We start from the raw sequence: 19,734 nt of genomic DNA, 5'->3' as shown, positions 1-19,734 counted from the left end.
CCGTAGCACTGTTCGCCAATCTTTGTTTGTGGGTTCGGTGGCATTACCTAACTCTTTAATGAACCTCTGGCATGCGACTAGATCCTTTCTGGGATCGGGAAATTCTGACATAATTGACCCCAATTCTGTCCGGGACCAGGGACAATGCATGGCAATGTTCCTGACGGGAGTTACTCCCTGAGCGTCAGTCTTCCCATTGGGGACTGCAATCACCCTGACAGGATTTAATTCAATTACATCATTCTGGTTTGATTCTACAATGTGGGGTGCTATGGTTTCTGCATAATGTACGGTACCGTACTTCTCTAGAAAATAAAATAAATCAACACCCAAGGCGCAAACACACTTATGCAGCTAATCGAGTAAATGAGAGCCACCTAACCCTCGTATAGACAACAATGAACAGAAAAAAACTCAACAGTAGCGCTCAGTGTGGTTTCATAAAAAGTAACTAAAAAGATGATACTTATAGTCCATATAAATAATAGAAGTCTGGTCTCAGGACAGTTCCTCCTGTAGTGATCCAGGGACAATCTTCTACTTCAAACGACGTGTCAACAGTATATGTGGACAGAAGAAATATATATCATGGTGTAGTACTTCATAAAAAATGCTAAGAATGCACAAAGCTGCCCAGATAGACTCTCAAATAAGATGGATGGCGTACCCCACTCACAATAATGGGGATCGTTCTCCACACATAAGGGTATCTTTAAATCCACCAAATGGTCACAAGTGGGATATAGGGTGCAATGCGTACCATTACTCACTCAGAATCAAATGCGAATCCTCCCGTAATGGTTTCTTTGTGTCGAGCTCCAGAAATGGCACCAGGAGTAGAATTAAATAAAATCACTTTAATAACATGCAAATACAGATAGTGAACCTTTACACATACATGGTACAGGGCGGATAGTGAAAAAAATGCTGATGGTTGCTGCTGGCCGAAAACAGCACCACCCAGCAAGATGGTATAACCACAAATCCAACCTCAATAACCAAGTCGTGCAGGAACCACCTGTATGAGTGCATACATAAAGGTTCACTATCTGTATTTGCATGTTATTAAAGTGATTTTATTTAATTCTACTCCTGGTGCCATTTCTGGAGCTCGACACAAAGAAACCATTACGGGAGGATTCGCATTTGATTCTGAGTGAGTAATGGTACGCATTGCACCCTATATCCCACTTGTGACCATTTGGTGGATTTAAAGATACCCTTATGTGTGGAGAACGATCCCCATTATTGTGAGTGGGGTACGCCATCCATCTTATTTGAGAGTCTATCTGGGCAGCTTTGTGCATTCTTAGCATTTTTTATGAAGTACTACACCATGATATATATTTCTTCTGTCCACATATACTGTTGACACGTCGTTTGAAGTAGAAGATTGTCCCTGGATCACTACAGGAGGAACTGTCCTGAGACCAGACTTCTATTATTTATATGGACTATAAGTATCATCTTTTTAGTTACTTTTTATGAAACCACACTGAGCGCTACTGTTGAGTTTTTTTCTGTTCATTACGGTACCGTACTTACCTGTGGACACGACCTCACTTATCCCTCCGCTAGGGGGCCTGACTACTGCTCTTGTTGGTTGGGCCGTGCCCACCTGAGTGTCTTGTATGGTGGCTGCTAGAGAGAGTGCCGATATCGTGCTGGACTCATCCTCTTGTTCGCAGTAATGGGGAAAATTTTAAACAGGGTACAACTGGCAAGGGTTAGCGTTAGTACATTTATCAATTACACTTTTATCCTGTACCAATGTATCATTGCCTGTAGCCATTTTCTCCCCAGCAATATATGGTGGTGGTGGTGCCGTCGCCATTGTTTTCCCGCTAGGTTTGGAACCTGCTGCGCGAGCTAATTCCTTTTGCATATCCCCCTCCTGTTGCCACAAATTTAAACAATCTGTATGTTTAATCCTTCGTTTCTTGGATTTTATCAGACAAATCCTCAACCTTCTCAAAGTTCTGTAATACCTCTGGTTCAAAGCTGCCCACTCTAGGGAATGGTACCCTATCATTGTTAGTCATACATACCCACTAATTGCATAAAACTTCTGTGTGTGAACAATATTTTTCACACATGATAAACCTTGCTGAGCCTTTTGGCCACAAATCTGCCTGAACCCTGTCTAAACGTCTCTTACTTGAGCAACTGGCTCCCATATTTGTGGGTCTCTTCCAATATCTTTAAAAAATTCCCACAAACACCAAAATACTCAATATAAGTAGACGGTGGAAGTATACCTGAGCGCCTTCCACTAGCTTGCGCCCACGCTGGCCAGTACTACCATACACTGTTGATAGTGAAGGCAATGTACCCAACTTAGGGCTCCTATCAGACCTTACAACACCGTAATTTATTTTGGTGGAAGTTCTGTTTGGAATATTTTGCTGAGAGAGGCAGTGAAAATTTCCTTTTCGGTATCTTTCAACTGGAATTGTTTGTAGGGTAAAAAACAGAGAAATTAGATAACTATCCTTCACCCTTTCCAGTGAAGCCCACCAGGGAGATTTCCCGAAGTTATCAAAGAAAAACCCCTTTGTCTATACAATCACGTCTGTGTATGCTCTTCCACAGTGCATATGACACAATAATATCACGTTGCTCTGTGCAGAACAAACGGACATGTGATGCAATAGCACAGCCTATAGATACTAGCTATCTATATGCCCTACGATTGATGTAGACCACCTAGCAGACCACCTAGCGTTGTATGGGATACAACTCAGTCCACCAAGACCACCTAGTTAATAACGCAGGGTTGCGAACCTTATGCCACCGGGCCTCTACTAACCCAGTGTGTCCACCTAGACCACCTAGCTTCGACCACCTAGACCACCTAGTTATTGGGTTCAGTATCCACTCAGTCCTGCATTCGCTCACTGAAATACACTTTATTTTTCTTTTCTGTACAGAAAATTAGGATTCATTCAAGTTGGCAGCTTTACCCCCAGAGGCAATTTAAAAAATTATTTATACTAAATTTTGTTTTTATACTAAATTTCTTTAGAAACCGGGTAGTTTGGTGCTATTGTAGCGTGGCTACTGTCCCACCTTTAAACTAAACAAACTATTGTGTAATTTGTACTTAGCGAGTGTACTTCTTACGCAATTTGCGTAAACACGCGATTGTGCGTGTCTCTTACGCTGCATACGCAGTCTTGTACTTTGTCCGAGACACGTGTACAAAACCGTACGTCCGCAATAGCACAAATCACACAATTCTATCAATGTCAGCAATATTAACTATAATCGCTCACTTAACACAACACACAGTTTCTTCTGTATAAACCTTTACAACTAGGCCAGGCTGCGTGTGTGTCTTACACTTACTTCCTTAACATTTATTTTAGTTTTAACTTTATAGCAACAAATATCTCCGGTTTCACAGAAGTTTAAATGAATCTAGCAATCTGAATGTTATGGCAACACTGTGATAGAGTATGCAAAGAGTACGGGTGCTGTGTATGCTTTTGGCGCCAAAAGAAATTTCACAGATTTTAAATAGATTTTTTCCTGTTTACCTTACGAGTTCTACCACCAACTCTACAAACCATACAGAGCAGACTCCATCTAATCAGCAATTAAGTAGGGTTTTCAGTGCATCCACCGACCAAGAAAAGGATATCTTAAAAATTAATTACAAGAATATAATAGTTAAATAGTTACACACGTAAATACAATTTCAAATAAAATAAAATAAAAACTAGGAAAATAAACAAAACAAACCAATCCAGTCTCTTTGGATTCAACAGTTATGGGATGAGGCTTCCCGTTGCGACTTATGAATCAACTGTACCCTTTGATAGTCTCATACAGAATGAACACTGAACAGCCTGTGTTTCTCCTATTTAAACGCCAGGCTGCATTCCTTTTAACCCTTTGAGTCTCAGCTTATACTGAGCTTCTCAGTCACTCTATCAGGGGCGAATGGCCTTATCTTCTAATAGCCTTTGGAGCTCTGGCCATGGTTCTTGTGTAAACAAACGGCCAGTTCTGAGAGACACAGGTCAGGAAGGGCTTAACACCTTTCTGGCCATAGCTTTGGTTCTTCTTATCTTTTATGGGTTGCCTTTACAGCTGTAGTGTGGGGCCTGTGTGGATACCAGGAAGGCCAGTCACACCTTGCTGGCCAAAGTGTCTCCGGTTCCCTGGATCAAAGGGTATCTGACATCTCTGTACAGTAAACAGCTCTATACAAGCAGATCAATAAAGTCTCTACCTTGTAGCATGCAAAGACATTTGACTGGAATTATACAATAGTACATTGAAATTTGTATTATTCTGATTAATGTATCAATCATGCCCATTTCAATATAACCCAGATGCATTGGCATCACATCCCTTGATACACCACTCAGATATCCTGATATCACCTACATTGATATCACACAACTTATTAGCAGGCCTATTCCTAATGGAAATAGCCTGGATCATGACATTGAGTATAACTAATATTGTAAAACAAGGGTTTTCCCAAGGTTACCCTATTGGTGACTACAATGAAATGGTTTGGGTGGAGGCACCAATTTGAGTAGGTGTGACCAGGTTGCTAGTATATCTACAGGTGAGCAACGGTTACAGACAGATACTGTAGATAGAAAGACAGATAGATGCTGTACACTTGCATGAGCTGAATTATCAGATTTGGGTTTACAATTATAAAATAATCAAAATATAAAAAAATATAAAAAAATTATAACCTTAATAAAGTAAACAGTAAACTGTAGAGGAGTAAGAGGAAAGAGCAGGTAATGGGAGAACCTCTAGCAAGAAATTCTCAAACAAAACAGACTTAAGGGCCCCATACACTTATGCGACCGCATGTCGCAGGCGATCATCCTGGCAGCCTCCTGGGGGCAGGATCGCCCAAGATACATCGTATGCTGTCCTTTTGCATACAATGTTTCTTGGACGATCCTGGCCGATCCCAGCCATGCCTGTGGGGTCGGACCAGATTAAATGTGCAGCACATTCAATCTGGAGGATCTGATCCGATGCTCACGGGAACGCGGATCGGATCGGATCGGAAACACCTCAAAAATGCCCGATTTAATCCAATATATCGGGCGGAATGCACGAAATCGGCTGGAATCGGGCATTATCGCTCTAGTGTATAGGGCCCTTTAGAAATGTAACTAATAAATGGGAGTGAAGCATTCTGGGAGGCCAGCCAAGGTCCCCAAGTTTTATAAAGGCGTTAGCCTTTTATTATATAGTGATCACTTATACAATGTGGAAATAGTTCCTCAAGTGGTCACAAGTAGTACTACATGCAAAACAGCAATGCTGTATTAATTACAGATGTGTCCACATCTGTAACTAATACAACACGCTAAAGAGCCCTTCAAGTTGTGCCATGCTGTGGCAGGAGTCGGTAGCGTAGCGTCTTTTTTGCGTTTTCCCGCAAAAATGTGTCTTAGTCAGAAAGCAATGCAATAGGACATACAAGCAGATCCTGCTGATTAAAATGATATGCAGCATACGTATATTATATGTGTAATTGTGGCTGTATCTGCATCTGAAATGCCACGTTACAGTATTTTCCAGGAAACCTGTAGCATAGCATTTTGTGTGCAAATACAGTTGCAGTCACACACAGAATATAGGCATGGTGCATATCATTTTAATCAGCAGGATCATGCGTCCTATTGCATTACTTTGCGACTAAGAAGCATTTTTTGGGGAAAACCACAAAAAAAGATGCTCGGTGCTACTGAGTCCCAATGCACTCATGCGTTATGTGTAATGCAACTTGTAGCACAGGAAGCAAAGATGTCAGAAGACACATCTGTATGCTATAGTATAGCAATGCAAAACTAACTAGAGTTGCACAACTCTCTGATATAATTACGCGCCATCTGTTATGTTTTAATGCTACAACTGAACAAAAAAAGAAAAAACAATGCAAAACAAAATTTGCTTAGTCACATTTACAAAACATTATTCCCAGCAAACCCCAACATAGAACATACATGATCTCCAGTCATTAAAGTGTTGTAAAAAGCATCTGTCTAACATTAGATTGAGGATACATTTACAGTAATGTTACATGATAATGAATAAAAAATATTTTTTTGTTTTTTTTATAACAGATGTATAACATTTACTGTATAAAAACTGTTAAATACTACCAACATGTAACAGCAACACAATATTATCTATAAAGTTAAAAACATCTAGGACAAAAGCCCCAAATTGAACCATCAACCATATGAGTGCCTGATTAAGATGTGGATGGATTAGGTCTCGCTGCTGCTTACATACTGTAGAAGCAGCAGTTATAGCTCTAATATGATAGATATAATAGTGATAGCTCTAATACACCTCCTGCATGCATTACTGATCCGAACTGCGTCTTCAGATGCAGTATCGGATCATCTCAGACACCATCGGCCGGCTGCGTGACCAATCGGGTTGCACAAGCCGGCCGCCTCAGGACCTATGAAGGAGTCAGGACCTACCAAGAGGCCAGTTAGAATCCCTGCTGCATGGGGAAAGGCTATTCAATTAAACAGCCTTTTCCCCACACCCAATATCAGGGATTACCTGGGATGTGCAGACTGTGGAAAAAATGTTTTCACTGTAAGTGAGCTCACGATTCTGCAGTTTTCTTGTGGCTTTGTGAGCTGCGAGGTTCAGTCCTCCATTGTGGATTTACGTGCAAGGTAATCACTGCTAACTGAATCGGTCTGGTCGCAGCTAATTGAATATGTCTGTATGTATGTGGCATTCAACTGTAATAGTCCTACACATAACTGCTGACTCAGAATGTCCGAGATACTCCAGAATTTCAGATAGTTGTCCCAGAAATACAGGCCCACGCTGGATTCCACTAACTTCCATGATAATTGCGGCATTGCACTGTGGAAGGCACTACCATGATAGTGCAAATGACATTACCACTCAACCCCCTCATCCCGTCCCCCCCTTCCTCCATGATTCATAGCAGAAGTTTTAATACTACCGGTAATTATAATGTGACAGGTCTGAGGTTTCTTTAATTTATGTTTGTCATGTTATGTGTCATTATTTCTTTTCAAGTCTGTCAATTCTGTATAAAGCACATAAGACACGAGTCAGACTCAATTACCGCAATGTTTACCACACAGATAAAGTACTGGGTTTAACGCCAGAAGCTATTATTAGTCAATTTCTCAGAATGGTAAACCCATGGGTAACGTGCATTAATCCATAGATTCAGTGTTAAGTGCCAGAGGGTGCATTTAATGTGTGTGCTTCATCGCAGCTCCTAAGCCTGCCAGGACAAATCCGTGTTACTGTAAGTGCACACTCTGGGGCATAACATGTGGGGTAGGGAGCCTTACCTGAACAGCTCAGTGCTTTCAGTCAGCCGCATCATTAAATCTCCCCTTAAGATGTGACAATACTATCTATCAGAGGTTACCATATATTTGTCTGAGTATGAATTGATGATGTCAACATGATGGGTGGTCTTCAGTATGCCGAATGTCGGGATCCCAGCGCACAGTATACCGGCGCCGCAATCCCGACACCCAGCATACCGACAGCTATTCTCCCCCGGCATACCGACAGCTATTCTCCCTGGAGGGAGAATAAAATTGTGTGGCGCACGTAGCGCGCCACCATGCCCGCAAGGGGCTCCTTTGCGCTCGCCACGCTGTCGGTATGCCGGCGGTCAGGCTCCCGGCGCCGGTATGCTGGTCGCCGGGAGCCCGAGCGCCGGCATAGCGTACTACACCCCAACATGATGTTAGCATGTACTTAGTCAATAACAATTGCCGGAGTGCTGGCAAAACACTTTTGCTAATTAAATAGAGCTGTGAATCCATTTCAAAGGACAGCATGTGACATGTCATAGTAAAACAAATTAAAACTTACTCATCTTCGTGTCCAGCTGTGATATGATGTAAACGGTTTGCTCCTCCATCGGCACAGGCTTTTAATTTAGCTAAAAGACAACAATGATATCAAATAACTGATCTATAAATCGATAAACATCATAAACATAAGATACACTGCATGGTCTACATGCACTGACCACAGAGTGTATCTGTCTGTTACACATTTTTAAGAACTGGACAGACAATATGTAAAGTAACATGTTTTACAACGACTGTGTCATACCTCCCAACATTTAAGATCAGTGATTTGGGACAGGGGGCATGACCACATCCATTGGGGTGTGCTTAGTGATTTTCTAACATCAATTAATTGGCAGTGGTGTAAGTACGCGGCACCAGAGGTAATGAATACTATACAGGGTAACAGGAGTTACCTCCTAATGTTCTCACCCTGTGGGACAAAGCTGTCTCTATTAGGAAGGAGTCAAAATATTGGATGTTTAAGCACAAAATGCCATTTTGCTATACAATAATAGCTGAAATATCAACTGTAAATCATATGAAATGACACAGGAGAGTTCACCGAGTACTGTACTGCACTTTATGATCCATACAAATATATCTCAAAGTAGCCAGCATTAGCATACTAGTCATGGAAATATGAATGGGCAAGGATAAAAAGAATTGTATCAACTATATATGCTACATAAATATAGTAAATATGACACACAGGTGGGATTACCTTTTGAAGGCTACTTTTCAGAAGATCAAGTTTTCTTTTGATATCTAATTACATTATTTCTATTTTAATTGACATCCCTTAGCTGGAAAAAACAAAAAATATATACTTTTTCCCATGTTACTTTTACATATTAAAAGCAATCCCCATAGATATATTATAATGTCTTCTTGTAGCTCTCCCCTGTATAGGGATAAAAATACTGTATGTGCACTTATGATCGAGATTTAGGGAGACAAAAGGGACATCATATATTTTTGATGGCTGTCGGAACAGTGTGAGAAAGCTTAAAACTGTGGCACATCGCTACCATAACATCTCTCATTTTACCACACACCATCATAGGAGTACACTGAGCCAGGTTAGGCTACCATAAGTATCGGTCACACTTCCCATCTAATCATCTGTGCCACAAATAGACAGAAACAGGCATACAGATGCTTTATACTTTAGGGTTATTTTTTTTCTTCTTTACTTTAAATATTATTATTTTTTAATTCTTTTTAACTAGAACAGAAATTTAAACGTTTATGATTTCTAAATAATAAGAGTCTAAAGTAGGATGGATTTCATTGTTATTACTAATGGATTACATGCAATCAGTTTGTATTATTAAATACCATACAAAAGTGTTAGATCCATGTCATCACAGATGTAATAAAGGATGGCACATTTAACGATTCAGCAATATCATGCAGTCTACCATATGTCTAGCTCTCAGAAGGAAATTCCTAGTTACGACATTGGAGTAACTACTTTTCACAATATAGAAGCAAGTTGTTCCTTTGAAAGATACGTTAACATATGGTAAATATATAGGAATAGAAAGACATGAATGGATGCAGGGTATTTTTATAATTTTTACATTCCAAACTTAAGGTAAATGTTTTTGTTATTTGTGAAGAACAAATAATGGTCTGATTTGCGCAAGGGAACATGGAGGGAGGGGCCTTGATGACCCAATCACATCATCACACCCATTACATGTGCCCTTTAGCTTCCTCTGCAGCAGTAGAGTTCCAGAAAGTAGGTAAGTATGATGTGGTGCTATGTTTTCATTTGCTTATGCTATTTATCATTAAATATTTATTATTTCATAGAGCATAGTGGGAAACATTTGAGAGACAAATTCAAATGGTACAGTACTGGACAGTCAGAAAAATATCCATAGATATATAAATGGGTTGGGTATGTGTGACCGGTCACAAAACTACATCCCATATAAAAATATATTTGTGTGGATGTGTTTTTGTATTAGAGAATTACCGCTTTTAAACTGTTCTATGAAAATTAAGCTGTAAATACTATGTGAACGGATTCTTCTATTACATAACAAAAATAGGATTTAAATTACCTACCGGTAAATCCTTTTCTCATAGCCCGTAGAGGATGCTGGGGTCCACATTAGTACCATGGGGTATAGACGGGTCCACTAGTAGCCACTGGCACTTTAAGAGTTTGAGAGTGTGGGCTGGCTCCTCCCTCTATGCCCCTCCTACCAGACTCAGTCTAGAAACTGTGCCCGAGGAGACGGACAACTTTGAGAGAAGGATATTACACAGATAGTGGCGAGATTCATAACAGCTCACACTTACAAGGCAAACCAAGCTAACCAGCTTGAAAAATCAGCAACGGCTGAACAATATTACTTACCAAGTAACAAAACAGTACTTAACCAAGAACTAAGCAGTAATGAACTAAGTAACCACTGCAGGATCACGAAGCACTGGGCGGGCGCCCAGCATCCTCTACGGACTACGAGAAAAGGATTTACCGGTAGGTAATTAAAATCCTATTTTCTCTTACGTCCTAGAGAATGCTGGGGTCCACATTAGTACCATGGGGATGTACCAAAGCTCCCAAAACGGGAGGGAGAGTGCGGAGGCTCCTGCAGAACTGATTGACCAAACTTCAGGTCCTCAGAGGCCAAAGTATTGAACTTGTAGAACTTTGCAAACGTGTTCGACCCAGACCAAGTAGCCGCTCGGCAAAGCTGTAAAGCCGAGACACCCCAGGTAGCTGCCCAGGAAGAACCCACCTTACGAGTAGAGTGGGCCTTAACAGACGTAGGACACGGCAAGCCTGCCGTAGAATACACATGCTGGATAGTGAACCTAATCCAGCGAGAGATCGTCTGCTTAGAAGCAGGACATCCAAGTTTCTTGGGATCATATAGGACAAACATAGAGTCCGATTTTCTGTGATGAGCAGTCCTCTTCACATAGATTTTCAGAGCCCTTACAACATCCAAGGACTTTGATTAAATTAAGGAGTCAGTAGCAACTGGCACCACAATAGGTTGGTTGATATGAAATGCCGACACAACCTTCGGAAGGAACTGCTGACGTGTCCGGAGCTCAGCTCTGTCTTCATGGAAGAACAAGTAGGGGCTCTTACAAGACAAAGCCTAAAACTCCGACACACGTCTAGCAGAAGCTAAGGCCAACAAAGTGACAGCCTTCCACGTGAGAAACTTAACCTCAACCTCCGGTAGATGTTCGAACCAATCTGATTGGAGAAACTGTTACACCATGTTAAGATTCAAGGGCGCTGTAGGCGGCACAAAGGGAGGCTCGATGTGCAGAACCCCTTTCAAGAAAGTCTGAACCTCATGGAGGGAAGCCAATTGCTTCTGGAAGAAAATGGATAGGGCCGAAATCTGGACTTTTACGGATCCCAACCTCAGGCCCATATCCACACCTGCTTGCAGGAAGAGGAGAAACCGTCCCAGTTGAAACTCCACCGTAGGAAACTTCTTGGACTCACACCAAGATACATATTTTTTCCAAATACAATGGTAATGTTTAGACGTTACTCCTTTCCTAGCCTGTATCAGGGTAGGAATAACCCTGCTCGGAATGCCCTTCCGAGCTAATATCTGGCGTTCAACCTCTATGCCGTCAAACGTAGCCGCGGTAAGTCTTGATAAGCAAATGGCCCCTGCTGCAGCAGGTCCTCCTGAAGAGGAAGAAGCCTCGGCTCTTCCAGCAGTAGGTCCAGAAGTTCCGCGTACCAAGCCCTTCTTGGCCAGTCTGGAGAAATGAGGATTGCCTGAACTCTTGTCCTGCTTATGAGTTTTAGAACTCTTGGAATAAGTGGAAGTGGAGGAAACACGTACACCGACTGGAACACCCACTAGGGCGTCCACCGCCATGGCTTGCGGGTCCCTCGACCTGGAACAATACCTCCGAGGCCATCATGTCTATTTGACATACACCCCAAAGATCTGTTACCTCCGTGAACACCTCCGGATGGAGTCCCCACTCTCCTGGATGCAGATTGTGTCTGCTGAAGAAGCCCGCTTCCCAGTTGTCTACTCCTGGAATGAAGATTGCAGACAGCGCCACCGCGTGCTTTTCTGCCCAGAGGATGATTCTTGTTACCTCTGACATTGCAGCTCTGCTCTTCGTTTCTGCCCTGTCAGATTTTGTAGGCTACCGTTGTTACATTGTCCGACTGCACCTGAATGGCTCGATCTCGCAGAAGATAAGCCGCTTGGAGAAGACCGTTGTAGACGGCTCTTAGTTCCAGAATGTTTATTTGAAGACTGGATTCCAGGCTTGACCACCTTCCTTGGAAGATTTCCCCCTGAGTGACTGTGCCTCAGCCCCGGAGACTTGCATCCGTGGTAAGAAGGACCCAGTCCTGAATCCCAAACCTGCGGTCCTCCAGAAGGTGAGGCATTTGCAGCCAACAGAGGAGTGAAATCCTCGCTTTCGGCGACAGACGTATCCTCTGGTGCATGTGTAGGTGAGAACCCGACTATTTGTCTAGGAGATCCAGTTGGAAGGACCGAGCATGAAACCTTCCATACTATAGAGCTTCGTAGGAGGCTACCATCTTCCCCAAAAGGTGAATACACTGATGAACCGATACCCGGGCTGGCTTCAGGACATCCCGCACCATTGTTTGACTCACCAACGCTTTCTCCACCGACAGAAAGAGCCCCTGCACTTTCGTGTTGAGGTTCATCCCCAGAAAAGACAATCTCCTTGTCGGCTCCAAATGTGACTTTGAAAGGTTCAGGATCCAACCGTGTTCCCTGAGCCGATGAGTCATGAGAACAATGGACTGCAACAACTTCTCCCGGGACAATGCCTTTATCAGCAGATCGTCCAGATATGGGATTATGTTCACCCCCTGTCTGTGGAGGAGAACCATCATCTTGGTGAACACACTCGGTGCTGTGGAGAGGCCGAATGGCAGTGCCTGGTGCGTCAGCCAAATCGGAATGTGGAGGTATGCAGTCTTGATATCCAGGGATACCAGGCATTCTCCCTCCTCTAGACCTGAAATCACTGCTCTGAGAGATTCCATTTTGAATTTGAACACCCTCAGGTAAGGGTTGAACAATTTCAAGTTTAAAATTGGTCCGACCGGACCATCCGGTTTCAGTACCACAAAAAGGTTTGAATAATAACCCTTGTTTTGCATATGAGGTGGAACTGGGACAATGACATGTGACTTTTCCAATTTTAGGATGGCCTCCCGTAGGATAGCACTATCTGTCAGCAAAGCTGGCAAGCCTGATTTGAAGAATCGGTGAGGCGGGAGTTTTTGAAACTCCAGTCTGTACCACTGGGACACAATATCCTGTACCCAGGGATCCAGGCCGGACGACACCCAGACGTGTCTGAAACGTCTGAGTCTCGCACCTACCAGTCCGTTCTCCAGGCTGTGCGGTCCATCGTCATGCTGAGGATTTTGAGGAACCAGAAGCAGGTTTCTGGTCCTGGGAGCCTGCAGGTGCAGGCTTTTTGGATTTTGCAAGACCACCTCTAAAGAAAGTGGTAGGAGGCTTGGACTTTTTTGCCTTAGCGGTCCGAAAGGACTGCGACACAGTTAAAGAAAATGGTTTCTTCGTAGAAGGTGTAGCAGAGGGAAGGATGGTGACTTTCCCGCGATTGCCGTGGAAATCGACGCATCCAACGCTTCCCCAAAAAGAGCCTGACCTGTGTAGGGTAGATTCTCCACACTTCTACTGGATTCCGCATCTGCAGACCATTGGCATAGCCAGAGTCCCCTGCGAGCTGAGACCGACATGGAAGATATCCGTGCAGTCAGCGTCCCCAGGTCCTTCATGGATTCCACCATGAACCCCGCAGAATCCTGTATGTTACGTAGAAACAATTCAATGTCACTATCCATTGTATCTAAATCCTCTAGTAATGTTCCTGACCACTTTTCTATGGCTTTAGAAATCCATGCACAGGCAATAGTGGGCCTCAACACCACTCCTGAAGCAGTGTATATGGATTTGAGCGTAGTGTCAATCTTACGATCAGCCGGTTCTTTTAACGCGGTAGATCCAGGAACAGGTAAAACCACCTTTTTTGACAGTCTGGAGACAGATGCGTCAACTATGGGTGGCTTTTCCCATTTTAACCTATCCTCCTCAAGGAAGAGAAAAGCAACCAGAACCCTTTTTGGGATATGGAATTTTTTCTCTGGGTTTTCCCAGGAATTTTCAAATATAGCGTTTAATTCTTTTGACGCAGGGAAGGTCAGCAAGGCTTTCTTATTGTCAGTGATGTAAGCCTCCTCAACCTGCTCAGGTGGTGTGTCATTAATGTTTAACACATCTCTAATGGCCTCAATCATGAGCTCCACCCCCTTTGCAAGGGATGCCGCCCCCCTCAGCATGTCCTCATCACCGTCTACTGTATCAGAGTCGGTACCCATGTCGTCTTGCATAATGTGGGCAAGTGCACGTTTCTGTGGGAACATACTAGGGGATTTTGCAGGAATAGGAACAGAACCTGACCAAACTGCCATAGAATTCTTTAACACCTGAGTTTCAGTCTCAGTATGAGCTACCCTAGTAGAGATCTGAGAGATCATCCACTTAATAGATGACAACCACTCGGGCTCATTAAGTGGGATCTGAGACAAAACATTACAATCCTGTGTACATGGAATGGATCCCTCCTGACAGTAAACATCCTCTGCAGCATATGACACAGAGTCCCTAGACATGGCTATATGAGACAACAAACAACCACACACATACACAGGGAAATGTCAGACACAGTTTTCCCCCAAGTATGCCACAGAGAGACACAGAGATTGGAGCCAACCCACACACAGCGCTTACTGAGGTAGATATAATACAACTATCTAGCGCTTACTGTGTACCTTAATAGACTACACATTATATACACAGCCTCCCCACCCTCCTACAACCCCCTGGTACCGCACAGGATAGCTGGAGTTACTTGGAGGGACAGCTCTCCCTGTCAGCGTCACTGTAGAGGATCTGCAGGAAGGAAAATGGCGCTGAACGCTGCTGAGTCCGCTCTGAGGAGAAGCTCCGCCCCCGAACATGGCGCTGCTTCCCGCTCTTCAATTCTTTATACTGGCCTGAGGATTTCTGCTGGCAGTGTAACCGAGGTCCCTGACAGACTTGCTGACCAGTGTAGGGCATCGGCGCTGGCTCACGGCGCCCCTCACAGCGCCGCACTATGTACCGCTGAGCCTCCGGAGCGCAGTTAATACTGCACTCCCACTCTGTTGCCACCATCTTCACACCGGCTCCCCGCTTGTTGAGTGGGCCAGTGACTCACTCGCCACCGGAATTCTTCTGGCTCTGTTAGGGGGTGGTGGCATGCTGCGGGATTGAGCGGTCGCCTGGGGCGGCTAACGACCATCACCCTCAGGAGCTAATATCCTGTCAGTGGAGATAGTGGCTCAAAACACATCAGGGTGGACACTACCCCCCCCCCCCCTAAGTCCCACGAAGCAGGAGGGCTGTTGCCAGCAGCCTCCCTGTGCCTAACTTTAATCTTAGAAAAATAATGAAACTAAAGAAGCTCTAGGAGCTCCCCTAGCTGTGACCGGCTCCTCCGGGCACATTTTCTAAACCGAGTCTGGTAGGAGGGGCATAGAGGGAGGAGCCAGCCCACACTCTCAAACTCATAAAGTGCCAGTGGCTCCTAGTGGACCCGTCTATACCCCATGGTACTAATGTGGACCCCAGCATGCTCTAGGACGTAAGAGAAATAAGGTTTGCAAAGGCTGTTGTTTAATCTACCAAGTAAAATTGTTATTTAATGAATATTTGGACAAAGGTAATCCTGCCTCATGTATTGCTTTGCCATTTTACTGGAATTACAGAATTTTTTTTCCCCCAGTCTGTAGGGATTACCTGGCATATTGCCAGATTAGGAAACCAGTCTGAAAGGGTCCAATGCCGGGTCACACCCGGGAAGGACCCGTTCCAATTCCCGATTGTGACCCGGCATTATGATGTGAAAGCGAGACTGACAAGAGGTATATTAGTGTTCAATAGTAATAAACTCATTACAGCTACAATGTATTATTATTAATTAAAAAAAAAAGTATTTTTTTTTAAATGAACGAGTACATAAAGAAATCACAGCCTTTTATGGAAACTTGTCACAAAGAAGCAAAAGGAAACGTATACCTTGCTTTCCTACTTCCTTGTGTTAAACCTATGCACGTATAAGAACAAATGAACTTTACAGACTTGCCAAGAAAATGAAAAACCTGTGTCGCTCAGAAACCTACTTGGTGATGTCGTCTCCCTTAGAAACCATGATAATTAAATATGATGAAATGTTATTGTATGTCAGTGTAGTTCCAGAGTAGGAGAATAATGTATTGTGCAAATCTGTCTCAGTTCAAGTGTATGTCCTAGATTTAAAACAGCTACCAATACTACATATTCAACTTTTTGGTAAAGAGGGCCCTCCAAACTGTACCCTGCTCTTTGGCACTGAAAGTTGAAGAATTCAGTAATCTAGCCCACTGGCGTATATGTTCTTTACTGATACAAGATACAGATAGATAGATAGATAGATAGATAGATAGATAGATAGATAGATAGATAGATAGATAGATAGATAGATAGACAGACAGACAGACAGACAGACAGACAGACAGACAGACAGACAGACAGACAGACACGGAGAGGCACTCTGCAGACTTCCAAATAAGCAAAAGGACAATTTTTTTATTCTTTAAAGAAGAATACTCAGCTTGACATCACTCAAACGTTTTCGGTCCAGTCAACATAAAGCAACATGTCACACACCCAGTTCATTTGACACATCCTGGTTTTTGTGCATTTAACCAGGTATTATCGCTACTACCACTCTGCTAAGCTGGATGCATGAGCAATTGTACCATCCCCATCACTTCCACATTCCAGCTGGAACGCATATTACATCACTTCCTCTAAAGAATAAACGGGGCTGTCATATATAAATATAAGTACCTTTATTTCCATGCACCCCATGGGCGCATAAACTGCCGTGTCACATCCTTGGCTTAGTAAATAGACCCCTTAATGTGTGGTTTGAATGAGAGGGAGGAGTCCAGGATAACTCGAAGACAGTGCACTTGGGTCCTTGAGAGATTGCTAATGAAATTGTGGGATGTGAGGTTATGTGGGAGAGTGGGAAGATGATCAGCTCACCATTATTTTTATTGTGTAAGCTATTGTTAAATAATGCTTAAGTGTAAGCTCCTTTCTACAAGAAGTTTCTTAGCTGGTACAGTAGTTTCACCCAGATAATTTTTTTCTACTTACAAAAATGGGTTTGTAACTTCTGTAATTATGACTTAAAAACTACTGTTTCCAGACCATAGAGAAAAGCAACTTTCCCTTTTTTGCGTTTGTATATTTCAATATAACAATATGTTTTTATAGTTGAAAATATCTCACATAATAGAATGAAAGCTAATCTCTGCCTCTAATCACCACCAAGAACATACAAATAAGTAAAAACAAATACAGAAATGCAACAATTCTGCTAAACTGTAATAACCAACATGTGATACAGTCAAAACACCAGGAGCATACCTAAAATAACTGAGACATACAATAATGTTTATCTACAGTACTCTGTATAGTGCCTTTCTCCAAAGACACTCCTATCTCTTTTCATTTTTAGGAAATAATCTATATTACAAAGGGAAGCCATCTTGGAGGCACTGCAATAGTTACACCGGGTGAATGTAAAATACAGTGATACACACAGACTCATCAGTTCCGACGATTGCTCATTGACCCATAAAACCAGGTGATGTAGGAATATTGGAGCACTATATTGGTAACAATGTGTATAGGGGGTAATTCTGAGTTGTCGCAGCAGGAACTTTGTTAGCAGTTGGGCAAAACCATGTGCACTGCAGGGGAGGCAGATATAACATGTGCAGAGAGAGTTAGATTTGGGTGTGGTGTGTTCAATCTGCAATCTAAATTGCAGTGTAAAAATAAAGCAGCCAGTATTTACCCTGCACAGAAAAAAAATAACCCAACCAAATCTAATGTTATATCTGCCTCCCCTGCAGTGCACATGGTTTTGCCCAACGGCTAACAAAGTTCCTGCTGCGATCAACTCAGAATTACCCCCATAATCTGTGATACGTGGAAATATGATTACAGTTGGGAAAATGTATACTGGGTGAGGTACAGTAACTGTCATGGGTGCACAGCACACGTGGGAAAAACAATACATGGAAATGTGATCCATAATGGGGAGACAGAAAAAAGTGGTGTGCATAATATGGGTTGGGGATGGAATCCCGGTGCATGGGATACGGGAGGTCAGTATACCGACATTGGGATCCCGGCTGTCAGAATGGTGGCAGCAGGGCGATCACTAGAAAGCCCCTTACGGGCTTGCTGTGCTTGCCACAGGTTCTATTCCAACTCAATGGGCATTGTGGGCACCCACGATTGAGAATTGTCCTTGCGCAGTTGTCGGCATTCTCGGTGGTCGGGACCCCGGCATCGATATTCTGACCGCCTAGATCCCGACCAAGGGGATATTAACTACATCCCCATAATAAATATGCAAGACGTGACATGTGAAATAAAGGAAACCCCCAGAGTCATCATTTCCACGTGTTTTTCATCCTACTCATGAACAACAGGGAAGAAGTTTGGAAAAATGTGATGCACAGTGAGGAAAATACATAACATGGCAGTAGTGATGTCAGCAGTGGAGAGGGAGGCTAAGCAGTCCATGCTGCATTAGGACAGGATGAAGTTGGGCATACTAAGCAACACATTGAGCTTACACAGTAATGTAACATTTCTAAACTTAAAAGGGTAGATATTTCAATCTGGTCCAACGTAATAAGAGTTTTATGGTGTACTGACCATGGCCACAATCTGTGGATGTTGTTTCCACAACATGGGAATCGTTTTACCCAGTCAAGAGACTATGGGGGTAATTCCGAGTTGATCGCAGCATCAAATTTGTTAGCAGTTGGGTAAAACCATGTTCACTGCAGGAGGGGGGGAGGGGGGGGGGGGGCGGCAGATATAACATTTGCAGAGAGAGTTAGATTTGGGTGGGTTATTGTGTTTCTGTGCAGGGTAAACAATGGCTGCTTTATTTTTACACTGCAATTTAGATTTCAGTTTGAACACACCCCACCCAAATCTAACTCTCTGTGCAAATGTTATATCTGCCACACCTGCAGTGCAAATGGTTTTGCCCAACTGCTAACAAATTTGCTGCTGCGATCAACTTGGAATTACCCCTTATATATTATATCAATGCTAATTACAAAGATATCATGCAACCAAATATGGCCAGCTTTCAGTGTGATCAATCAGTTCATTGGGACAAGTATACAGTGCACTTCTCAGATATTTTGCCATGTAAAACAGGCCAGAAATCTCTAGCTGTAATACAGAGAAGATCTCCAAATATCTAGTGGTAATGCAGTGTCAATGTCAATTCAATTTCAGCAAATACTCACTGAACCTCTTGGTGTTATGCTCAATGCGAGTAAAGTTAACGTGCTAGGAAGTCATCAAGACCAATCCTGGTACTCTGACTGGTGAAAAGAACTATTCATTCTCCAATCAAATTATTATGACAGCTTAATGGCACAGAGAGAGGTTAGGGTTAGGCATTAGAGGGAGGGGTAAGAATTATAGCTAAGGATAGAGGAGAAATCCTTACATGAATGCTGGAACATCGGAAAGTGACACTCACATGACCACCAGGACTCGATAAATGCTGCTAGAGCTGCTGCAGCCACCAGGTACAGGTTAGTCAGTGCTTGGTCAATAGAGATGATATGTTGACATTTCATCACTGTCTAAATGCTGAATGTCAACATGGTCAATGATTATGACCATGCTGACATTCTCAAGTCAGCATGATGAATGTC

The 19,734-nt window shown here is 43.0% G+C and overlaps 1 protein-coding gene across 7 annotated transcripts in view; it reads right to left on the bottom strand.

Moving 5' to 3' along the window:
* Positions 1-19,734, bottom strand: part of TPK1 (thiamin pyrophosphokinase 1) — a 1,127,731-nt gene that overhangs the window by 682,534 nt on the left and 425,463 nt on the right. For all 7 annotated transcript variants that reach the window (XM_063922440.1, XM_063922443.1, XM_063922447.1 and 4 more), the window contains one exon: positions 7,879-7,948. In XM_063922440.1, coding sequence (XP_063778510.1) covers positions 7,879-7,948 — 70 coding nt within the window. The remainder of the gene's footprint in view (positions 1-7,878; positions 7,949-19,734) is intronic.

This window comes from Pseudophryne corroboree, chromosome 5 (assembly GCF_028390025.1).
Source record: "Pseudophryne corroboree isolate aPseCor3 chromosome 5, aPseCor3.hap2, whole genome shotgun sequence".
NCBI lineage: Eukaryota > Metazoa > Chordata > Amphibia > Anura > Myobatrachidae > Pseudophryne > Pseudophryne corroboree.
The sequence above is the reverse complement of the archived record's forward strand: the minus strand, read 5'-3'. Positions and strand labels throughout refer to the sequence as shown.